The sequence below is a fragment of the Malania oleifera genome, chromosome 7 (genome assembly GCF_029873635.1).
Source record: "Malania oleifera isolate guangnan ecotype guangnan chromosome 7, ASM2987363v1, whole genome shotgun sequence".
Taxonomy (NCBI): Eukaryota; Viridiplantae; Streptophyta; class Magnoliopsida; order Santalales; family Ximeniaceae; genus Malania; species Malania oleifera.
In genome coordinates, this window is record NC_080423.1 from 58,388,077 (window position 1) to 58,400,439 (window position 12,363).

At 36.1% G+C, this 12,363-nt stretch overlaps 1 protein-coding gene across 2 annotated transcripts in view; it reads right to left on the reverse strand.

Annotated features, from left to right (window-relative positions):
• LOC131159398 (histidinol dehydrogenase, chloroplastic-like) overlaps nucleotides 1-12,363 on the reverse strand; it is a 218,626-nt gene that overhangs the window by 32,955 nt on the left and 173,308 nt on the right. For both annotated transcript variants that reach the window (XM_058114277.1, XM_058114278.1), the window contains one exon: nucleotides 970-1,140. In XM_058114277.1, coding sequence (XP_057970260.1) covers nucleotides 970-1,140 — 171 coding nt within the window. The remainder of the gene's footprint in view (nucleotides 1-969; nucleotides 1,141-12,363) is intronic.

A 12,363-nucleotide genomic window follows, 5' to 3' on the forward strand; every position in this document is an offset into this window, starting at 1 on the left:
CCCATTATCTTGAACTTTTTTTTGTCCTTGCAATGCAGTCCATCTCAGTAAAATCAAACTTCCTTATCATGGCATTTGATGATATTGTTGCACATGTCCAAACCATTTTAGATAATTTTCCCTTATTGTCCTTAGTTAATGCTGCACTTACCTATTTCATATGCAATCAAAACCAAAAATAGATAAATGTTTAAGACCAAGTAAACAAATCACTCCTACATGCCATCATGAAGTTCCATGCAATCATAGTACCCAATCTTGTGACACACTTGAGGCCCGAGTCTAGGCTCTTGAAAAATTTTGCCCCCATACAAAATATTCCTATGATCAACTTTCTCTCTAAACTTTTTAATGCGTGCTTCTGTTATAATACATGACAAATTAATTATGATTTATCATTTAGCTAAAAGACAAAACTTACATACTGGTAGTATCAGGTGAAACAATATGAGGGGTTGGATGTCACGCCACGTACCACATAAGTTGTCTACATTTTAATCCATCATTTCACAAAGAGATTAAAGAGTACGCCATGACCCAACAGCAAGGGTGTTAAACTCAGATTTTCAGGTCAAAAGTCCACGCAGAGACAGCGTCTCCAGATGTGGATGTGAGGCTGTATAATGCCCTCCTAAACCCTCAATATGGCATGGGAGCCCTGTGCATTTGGGGTTGCAAATTTCACAGAGAATAAATGACCATATTTCCACAAGCCTCATTGGAAAACTGAGCAATACCTAAAACTTTTAATACAACCAAAAAAAAAAAAAAACATTATAATATCAGCTTGCTCCAAGGCTTATCCATGTTTTTATTTTTCATTGCAGTAAGATGAACAATATATTTTACTAAATTTATTTTTAAAAATGCATATTGCAATGCTCGAACACTTCGCAGTTTTCTCATCGATATTAGGTTTACAATAATGTATTAAAACCATGAACACTCCATCAAGATAAGCAGAACAACCTCAACCATATCACGAGCAAACACGGTGAAACTGTGGCTCAATGCTTTTGAAGCATATTCACCCCTTGGAAGGCTTTGGCACTGTGCATTCATTTCCTCCTCAATTGCTTTTAAATCCACATCATCCCCAGCAATTACAAGTACGACCTGACTATCAGGACCATGCTCAGCCTGAAATTCAAAATTAGTTAGTAGAGACTCCTGGTTAGAATGAACCTGGATAGAGACATAAAGCGAAAAAAAACCTGGCCCTTTACCTACACTAAATAAAACTGCAAATAGTGTAAATCATTATGTGAACAAAAATATCCCTATGCCTATCTAAAAGTATGACAAATTATTTCTAAAAGTAATTAAAGTCAACCAGTAAAATTACATTTGAAAGCTATTTTAGGTTGATTAAGGTTCAAACCTTTAAAAAAAAAAAAAAAAAAAAGGTATATTTAGTTTTAAATATATATATATATATATATATATATGTGAAATAAAAGCAGAACAATGTGTACATCCTTGAAAAAAAAAAAAAAAAAAAAAAGAGAGAAAAAAAACATCTTTGATATTTTCCAAAACTATCTTGAAGTTTCTAATATCTTTCGACAACATTCTAACTTCTAAAAGATATTAGGAATAAATCATAGACCAAAATTCACCTTTTAGGTAACAAAGGCTGAACATGTTTAAAATTAGAAAAAACACACTAATTGACCATTTAAGCAAATGAAAAAATAAAAACTATAAATATTTTAGCTACAAATTATGATTTGTATAAATTTTTAATCATTGATATGTATTGAAATTGTATATCAAAGCTGTTGAATTCGCCTCATGGGGTCCCTTGTACAACTTTCATATGTAAATTAAAATCACAATTTACAAACATAGCTGTCAGAATCTTACAATTTGTGATTTGAATCATAATATTCATATCAATTCAAAACCAAATTGATTTGAGTCTTCCAGAGAAACTGAAAACCACCAAATCGTTGCTGAATATCATTCACCTTCTGAATCTTATATATCAATCAGAATTGATGAATCACAATCTGAATGTATCACATTCAGTCAAACCCAACTGGTTTAAAACCCCAAAAGCATATTTTCCTTTTTCTTTACTGCTTTTTTGTACATGATTGACTTCTATTCCTTGTCTATATCAGTTTTGCACTGAGAAAGAGGAGAAACAAAACTTTAGGTCTTCTATAGCCTCTATAAAACCATTCTTCACTCTAGGAGGAGTATAATGTTTTGCCAATGAGAAGAAAGGTCGGTCAGCTAAGGTGATACTCTCATTTCACAGTTTCGATAAGATTCAAAGGTTGGTATTTTTTTTTTTTTCTTTTTCATAGAAAAAAGAAGAAACTCATTAAAAGATTAGGAATTTACAAAAAAGGGAGAATAAGACATCTCCCTTTAAAATCTGGGACAAACCAGAAAGAAAATAAAAAAACAACAAAAGAATGAAAAAGTAAACGAGCAAACCACAACTCCCGAAAATTAAATAATCAGGTCACCAATCTTGTTGAACATCCAAAAAGCTCATTATTCATTCCCATGAAATACCCAAAACTAACACACCCCAATGATGCCAAGTAGAATCTTTTCCCAAACCAACAACCAGTTCAACTTCTTCCTCGAAAAGATATGTGCATTACTTTCCAACCATAACCCCCACATCACTGTCAAAGAACCACATTTCTATAGCGCATCCCTGTCGTTTCTCCTTCCAAACCCCACTAATGAAGTAGCCAAAAATTCCTCCACAAACTACGGTCAAACCCAACTTCCTCCCAGATTAGTAGATAATTTATTCCATACTCTCAAAGAAGAATCACAATGTAGAAAGAGATGAGCTATCTCTAAATTATTATAGAAAAGAACATACGCATCTGGAGAAAGTGCCATCAATGGTCTCCTAATCTGCAACAAGTTATTGGTATTGCTTCTATTAAGCATAACCAATCAGATAAAAGCCTTGGGGGTACTTTGGCCTTCCAAATAATAGAATAAAGAGAAATAGAGGAATTAGAATGAGTCAAGAACTCACAAAATGATTTTCAAGAAAATACTCCAAATGATGCAAGGACCAAGAGGGAACATCCATTACCAAATAAAAATGACATTTACTCAACAAAATCAATAAAGAAGACAGCTCAACAAAGTCTATATCATTAAGAGGTCTCCCAAAATGAAAATCCCAAGAAGCCAAAAGACTATCCGAATCAAAAGCAACGAAAGAAATAACATTATTCTGCCCTGAGCACAAACGAAAGACACAAGGAAAAGAGGGAGATAAAAGAACATTCCCCACTAAGCCAAAAAAATAAATAAATCCCCCCACCAAAGATCTTTCCAAAAATAAATCCAAGAACCACACGCACCACAAATTTAGTGTTAGGAATGAATAAGTGATAAATCTAAGAAATAGATCTCCATGGACTCTCCAAAGAACAGTTAAAAGTAACATTCAACCCAAACTTGTTTCTAATGACTCTATGCCAAAAAAAGAATTCTCCAAGGGAAAACACCAAAGGCATTTAGCTAAGAGAGTGTTTTTAGACACTAACTTTCCAAGGCCCAACCCACGCTCCAACTTTGACTTGCACACCTATCCCAACTTGCTAAATGTACCCATGACCCCCGACTCCAGACCACAGGAAATCTCTCATAATTTTCTCAATCTTACTAGCAATCCCAGAGAATCTTAAAAGTAGACAAGAATAGATCGGGATACTAGATAGACAAGAGATAAAAGTGATTCTACCCCCAAAGGAGAAAGAGCCCCCTTCCGACCATCTAAACGAATCGCCACCCTTTCCCAATTGGATTCAAAAAAAATACATAGATCTGGTAAAATTCAAAGTTTGGCAATTCTAGTAGTTTTCCAATTATTTATAAAAGTTTACAAAGTTACTACTTTTTTTCTTTTTTTTAGCTTTTTAATTAGAGAAAGCATATGCATGAAATATGATTTTTTTTTTTTTTATTATTGTTGAAAAACACCAAAAAAAATTCTTGATCCCTTCCCTTAAACAACATGAAGTGTAGTCTTTTATTAACGTTTTCTTTAATCTTTCACTTACCTTTTATTGTTTTGAGAAAGCTGACACATGAAATGTGATTTTTTTTGTTCTTAAAACATAAATGTATTATATACTATTTTGTTTGTCCTACATGTATGTATACAAATTTGGAATGGATTTTAGAAATTTGCACTAAATCTTATGACTTCCAAAAATTGAGATTTCAATTCTTAATTCCAAAAATTGAGATTTCAATTCATGATTCAAATCTCAATTTGAACTATGCTGACAAACATGCGAGGCAAACAGCTGATATTATTCCAACAAAAATTTAAACTTTCTATACAAATTAAATTTCATATTACTAATATGAAAGAATTTTAAAATTAATTTGTATACATAAAAAAAATTTGCAAATAGAATACATCCAAACTACATTAAGAATTATTTAAATAAATCCGTGAAGATTGTTAATCTAAAATCGTGTGCAACACACGTGAAATAGTCTAACCGAAAAAGGTAGATCATTTCACCCAAGATATCAAGCACGAAGTAAAGCAATAAGCATATACTTGTCTAGTTATGCATTAGTGCAAATTAGCAGGGAATGAAGCAATGATATTAATTAAACAATATATTAAGGAGAAAAACATGCTCAAAAAAGGAAGTCAATGAGGTAAAAAGAGGAAAAATCCTTTTAGGAAATGAGAACACAAAAAGGCCAAGGGGGTTAAGGGAAAATATATATTTATAGGGGGGGAAAAGAAGCAAGGGAGAAACTTTCCAAGCATTTAACACATAAATCAAGAAGGATTGAACTATTGTAGCATTACTAAATTAATACCATAGAACAATTATTTCACACAAGAAAGAATTTCCACGACAGATGAATATTATCCCAAAGAGAAAAATGAGGTGAAGCAGAGGGAAAAAAAGAGGTGTTAGGGGTTGGAATCCCCTCATATCCCTAGCCTGAGGGGCCAACAAGAGAGCACCCCACTTTGCAACCAAGGCTCAAAATCCTATTCAAATCTACACAGTAAACATTCGATATGAATGACCAAAATAAGATGACAGCATGATCTAATGGTTTTTTTTATCAGCAAAAGAAATTTTAATAATAGAAAAAGCAAAGCATCAAGGGGATGCTAATCAAGTACAGAGAGAACAACAAATAACAAAAAAAAAATATACCGGTCAAAGAATAACATCAAAGAAATCAAAAATAACAGATAAGTGCCAACTAGAGATCATAGACATCTATTTATCCAAGAAAGTGTGCATAAAAGAAACCGTCCCCTTGAAAACCCTTCTATTCCTTTCTTTCCAAATATAGTAAGGGAGATACGAGAAAGAGCCTTCCCTTTGGTCTTGCTTGGGTGGATCCCTTTCAAAGCCAAATCTCACCCTCAACCAAGCTGCCATGACCCATTACTACTTGACCATGCATATAGCCAAGCTCTAGAGATTCTTGGTCCAAGGGCAGCAGAGAGGGTTGTGGTTCACCAATTCTACTTCTTCAAGTCATAGATAACACCTATTCATGGTAGTCAAACCCCTTTTTTGAAGATTATCTAAGGTGAGGATCTTCCCAGTGCTGCTGCTCAAGTGAAAAAAGCAACTTTTGAAGGGGTGCTGTTTTCCAAACAAGCTTCCAAGGAAACTTCTTCACGCACTGCATCGGGCTGCCAAGGTGGTTATAATAAGACTTGACCGTGAAAATACCCTTCTTGCTCAGGGCCCAAACGGTCTTATTAGAAGAGACCCAGCTTTGAACATTGTAAGGGCTACTGTAAAAGTCTATAAGAGCATCAATCTCCCAATCGTAAACAATCCTGATCAAGGGAACGTTCTAGAAGGCCCCATGACTAGTGTGTTCCTGGTGATGGCATATGAGGGCATCTTTATTGCAAGCAAGCCTATAAATGTAAGGGAACGAAGAGCTAAGCTAGGACTCACCACACTAAATGTCGTGCCGAAAAAATACATCCTCCCCATTTCTCACGCTTAAGTGAATATGAGAGAAATTCTCCCACCCACTCATGATAAATTTCCAAGCACTTGTTCCATAGCCTTTTGTAACCTCTTGGTACATCCATCTGTTATGAATCTTATGATGAAGTCCATATTTAGTGGCAATAACATGCTTCCAAAAATAATTTCTCTTAGACACAAACTTCGACAGGAATTTCCCTAAAGAGAGCCTTCTTGAAAGTAAGAAGGGATCTAAGGCCAAGCCCTCCCTTTTGCATGGGTTGTTTGACAAACCCCATTTTACAAGATGATATTTTAATTCCTCCCTAGTGTTCCCCCTAAAGGAATCATCTTTGAGCTAAAGTTTGATATACATTGCTGGCCCACAACCTAATAGCTTAAGCTTTTAGGTGAAGTGGCAATCTGACACAGTATCAAAGCTGGTTACCAGGAGGTCCTAGGTTCTAGTCTTGTTGCCCACATTTATTGTGTGGTGTTTAAAAAATGATTGCATTCCCTATCATGGGTGTTATTTTATCATGTGTTTATCTCTCCATGTGTTGTCGGGTTGCACGTGCGGGGAAGTGTTAAAGCTTGATATACAATGTTGGCCCACAACCTAATAGCTTTAGCTTTTAGGCAAAGTGGTAATCTAACAAAATCTCTTCCAATCTTTTGGCAACTACACTAGGAATAGAAAATAAAGAAAAGGCTAGCTGAGGTGCTTTTGATGAGAGTGAGTCTACCAACCTTGGAGAGATAATTCCTTTTCCATCCAGCTAGTTTCCTTTTGAATCAGCCAATTATAGGATCCCAAACACCCTTGTCCTTGAACATGGGTCCTAGAGGAAGGCCAAGGTAAGAAATATGATAGGTCCCAAGATTACAACCTAATGTATGCGAGGAAAGGTCCACAATCACAATGCCCCATAGGTATCCCTCTTACCCAAATTTACCATTAAACTCGTAACTGCCTCAAAACCAAGAAAGATGCATCTTAGGCTAAGGATTTGATCAAGATCATCTTCACCCAAAAAAAAAAATAGTATCATCCTCAAAAAGCAAATGGGAGACTACTAAGATTTTGCTACTCCTTCTAATACTAACTCCTTTAAGCAGACCACCTTCATTGGCTTTGACTATTATATAAGTCAAAGCTTCCATAACCAAGATAAATAAAAAAGAGGGAGAGGGGGTCTCCTTATCTCAAACTGGGCAAAGATTTCAAAAACTCCATAGGGTAGCCATTAGTGAGCATTGAAAATGAGGGTGTGGATATGTAATGGCTGATCCAACTGCACAAAATATTCCTAAACCCCATCCTCCTGAGGATGTAAAGCAAACAATTCCAGTTCACATGGCCAAAAGCATTTTCCATATCCACTTTACAAACTACTCTTCTATCCTCCTTTCAAATAGGTGCCTACAACCTCACTTGCAATAAGGGCAGCATCCTTGATCTATCCACCTACAACAAAGGCATGTTGGTGCTTCTCAACAACTAATATTGCCAATTTGATCTTGGCTACAAGAACCTTACAGAAAAGCTTATACAAGCTACCTAAGATAATGGAATGAAAATTTTTTATGTTTAAAGCCCCTGCTCTTTTAGGGATGAAGGAGACAAGGGTTAAATTGATATTAGCCACCAATCTGTGTAAGTTATGGAAGTCATTGAAGACTCCAATCATATCTCGTTTAAGAGAGTCTCAAATTCTTTGAAAGAAAGCCATGTTTGAAATTGTCAAGTCCTAGTGCTTTCTCCTCATTATAGCTCTTGAGAACCAAAATGATTTCCTCTTTCTCAAAGGATCACTTGAGCCACTAAGCCATAAAGAAGCACATTTTTTTGAAGGAAATGCCATTTACAATTGGCTTTCAAGATTCTTGCTTAGTATACAAACTTCTGTAAAAATTACAAACACCAATTTTAATATCCCCATCCTCTACCAAGAGCTCACCCTCCACTTCAAATGTTGTCATCGAGTTGTATCTTCGATGTGCATTAGCAGCTCGGTGGAAAAAATTGGTGCTCCTGTCCCCTACTTTCAACTATAGGGCCCTAGATTTTTGCCTCCAAGTTATTTCCTCCGCAATGATAATCTCAGCAAGGGCTTTTCTAAGAGCTACTCTTTTGGATCCAGTCTTAGTATTTAGGCTCCCCCTAATCACTTGGTCATTTAACTCCTTTAAGTCATTCAAGATCATTGTTCTTTTAAAGTGACTACCAAATACATTTTTGTTCCACCACTTCAATTTATCTTTCAATAATTTAATTGAGAGGCAACCGTACAGCTAGCCTTCCCTCCAATCTGTATGGAATGCAACCAATTCTTTCATCAAATCACCAAAACCTTCATGATTAAGCCACATGTTCTCGAAACGGAAAGAGATTGGTCCCCACCTAATTCCTTCTTTGTGAAGTACAATAGGAAAGTGATCTAAATTGTCCTAGAGGTGTAAGGATTGTGAAGCCTTAGGAAAATGCTCATCCCAATTAGAGGAAATAAGGAATCCACCAATCTTTGAGTGAGGGTAGAACTCTCTTGAGTTAGACCACATGAAAAAGCCTCCAATGAGGCAAAGGTCAATGAGAGCAAAATCATGCATGAAGTCATGAAACTCCCACATGCTGGAAGAGTTAGAGGATCTCCCACTCCTTTCATGAGGATACAAAACCAGTTTGAAACCTCCTGCGATAACCTAAAGGGCCTCCCACTGTTCTCTAATTTCCACAAGCTCATTCCAAAAGAGATGACTAGAAAGACTTTTGTCTAGACCATAGACCCCAATGAAAAAAACTGTGAAAAATTGTCAACCAAAATCATCAATAGGTAGGACACCATGAAGGTATTGATGGAATGGCCTAACAAATCCACAACCAAATTCGTTCCACGTGATGAAAACCCCTCCTGCTGAACCAGCAGCTTTTAATGCTATCCATTTACAGCTTTTAAAAACAATTTAAACCCCATAAACTATCCACCAACCAGCTGTTCAGAGTTTCCATCTTGATTTCTTGAAGGCAAATAACATCCCCACTCCAGTCATTGAGAAACAACCTTATAACCGCTCTTTTAGTTTTATCATTTAATCCCTTCCATTCTAAAAGACTATTTTCCTCAACATAGGTTAGTAACAGACCCACTACTACTTAGCAACTCCCATATCTGAAACTCTTTCCACTTTTTCATACTTAACAGAAAATTCCAGCCTCTTCAGCTCCCGACTTATGCCCCTGCCTTGTTGCCTTTTCTCATTGGCTTTTCTATCTTCTATTTATTTTATTTTTTTCCCAATTTCCTCAAAGAGGCACAAAGCTCTAATCCTTCAAAATAAACACCAATTTCCTCGCTCAACATATTCATTTTTCTGAGAACACAGTCTGAAACCTGCACCTGGGACTGCGAAAATCCATCTTGTTTAAATCATTCATAGGGATAGGAGGAAGGTAGTCTTTTGCAATTGAGGTTACTGCCTCCTCAATTGGGATGATCACAAATTTATCCGCCACTAACCCAGACTCAGAGGCCTCTTCCTTGGGTGACTGCCAAGGCAAATGACACAAATGGATGTTGGACTTGCTGAGGGGAAGGAGGGCCAAAGTGAAGTAGAGGGGCCAAGCCTCTAGTTGTGCTGCAGCAAGAAGAGAAGGAGGAGAAAGCCTCAGGCTTGAAAGGAGTCTTGGCTAACTAGGAGATTCAAATTTTGAAATCTGATGGCTAACCAGAAGCTTGTCACATACCGCACTTGCAAAAGAGCACGTGCCTTTACTTGCCATCTGCAATGTCTACAACTTGGAAATTGAGAAGCTCGGGCAGCCGCCACAGTGAGGACAGGCATAGGGGGAGCTCGATTGAAGACTTCGACCTCTCCAACCAAGACCTGGAGCAAGAAGGGGAGGGCAGGTATGTTCTTCTCCCCAACTCCAAGATGGCTCCGATAATTTTAATCCAAACCTTTCAGGTCGAACCCTTCAGGGAAGGCCACAATTCACCATCAGCCATCATTTATCTCAATTAGGGCAAGATATATACCAAACATGTTCTTCCCAAGCTCAAGAAAAAGGGTTTTCTCCTTTGATCTGGTGTGACTCTTCCACGAGGGATGACAACCCCTCTCCCTGTAGCAAACCCAGAAATCTTTGAGCACTAAGAGGAGCCGTTATGTTTCCCCCTTTTCCAAGAAGATGGAGGTTCTTCTTCCCTTTTGGTTCTCAGTTATTCAAAGAAGATCAATACTTTCCCCTTTCGAAGTGGAGAAGGATTGAAATAGTATTTCTTATTATTTTAAAATAAGGTACAATCTGAATGTCTTATAGACTACAAGGATAATCTAAAAGGAAAGAACAATAAAGGAAAGAATGACAATTACTAACAAATCTCCTAGAATATCTCCTAAGAATATATCCTAGAATTTCTCCTATGAATATTTACATAATTACAGAAATTTCTCCTATAATCAAGGAGAGTTGACTAGATAAATTTGGAAATTTTCCAGCATTCTCCCTCAAAGCCGGTTTGAAGATGTCTTCCATAGCCAGCTTGCCGATCAAATTTTCAAATTGCTTCTTTGGTAGTCCTTTTGTAAGTATATCTGCTGCTTGTTCAATAGTAGAGATATAGGGTAAACAAATCAGTCCACTGTCCAGCTTCTCCTTTATAAAATTCTTGTCGACCTCAACATGTTTTGTTCCATCATGAAGCACTGGATTGTGAGCAATGGCTATGGCAGATTTGTTATTGCAATACAGTCTCATAGGTAGTGGATTAGTGACTTTCAATTCTTCCAATAATTTTTTAATCCACGACACTTCACAAATTCCATGAGCAACTGCTCTAAATTCTGCCTCTGCACTACTCCTAGCTACCACATTTTGTTTTTTGCTTCGTCATGTAATTAATTTCCACCAAGAAAGGCACAATAACCAGAAGTTGATCTTCTATCAGTTATACTCCCAGCCCAATCTGCATCAGCGTATACCTCAACTTGTAGATGTCTATGGTCTTCAAACAATAGACCATTTCCAAGAGTTCCCTTTAAATATCTCAGGATTCTATAAACTGCATCAAAGTGGTCAGGCCCTGGTGAGTGCATGAATTGGCTTACCATACTAACACCAAAGGCTATGTCAGGACATGTATGTGATAGATAAAGTAGCCTTCCAACCAATCTTTGGTATTGGTCTCTATTGGTTACTTCTTCAGGCTTGGCAGGTTATAGTTTAAGATTAGGCTCTATAGGTGTCTCAGCTGCTTTACACCCTAGTAAACCTATTTCTGGCAGCAATTCAAGCACAAATTTTCTTTGTGAATCAAAAATACCTTTTCTTAACCTTGCAAATTCCATACCGAGAATATTTCAAGTCACCCAAATCTTTAATCTCAAATTCATTAGCAAGCATCTGTTTTAATTTCTCAAGTTCCTTGCTGTCATTACTTGTCAAAATAATATTGTCAACAGAGACAATTAGAATAGCAACCTTCCCTTCACTTGAGTGCTTATAGAACATGGTGTGATCAACTTGACCTTGGTTGTAACCATAACCCTTTACAACCTTCCCAAAGCATTCAAACCAAGCTCTCGGAGATTGCTTGAGCCCATACAATGATTTATTCAATTTACACACCTTATCTATGCCAAGATCATGGTCTTAAATTTCCACGAAACTGTCGAAATTTTTGATTTCTGTCACCTTCGAAATCGAAATTGCAGTCAATTTCTGTCTTGCATTATTTCCGTCGAAATCTCAACGAATCATCTGAAATTTATCGAAACCCCAAAATTTTAGGGAAATTTGTCGAAATTTATCGAAACCTCGAGAGTGAAGTGAAATTTCTCTTTTAATTTATTTTATTTATTTTATTGAAACAAAAGGTTATAACAAGTGCTTTTGAAATTATATGAAAAAAATAAACTTATAGTAATATTTTATTTAACCATTCATGTCTAAATTATCAATATTTGTATAATAAATAATATTTAAATGATTTATGAATTTCATTTGCATTAAATGAATATGTTTAATGTACATTATCTTACAAACATGTTTGATACACATACTATTTTACAACTTTTCCACCTCATACAAAACATAGATGTATTTAATTTGTAATATATTAGTCTTAAAACTTATATTTTTATGTTTGTTAACCATTTCTAAAGTTTCATAAAGAATTCCATGCTTTACTACTAGTTTCCGTTGTTTTTCAAATCGAAATCGAAATTGAAATTTCTGTCGAAATTTCCGTACTTTTGGAGCTTTGAAATTTGAGTCAAAATCAAAATTTAAGACCTTGGCCAAGATTACCTTCAAAACCTGGTGGTAATTTCATAAACACTTCATCCTCTAGATCTCCATTAAAAAAAGCATTCCTTACATCCAACTGGCGTAAGGGCT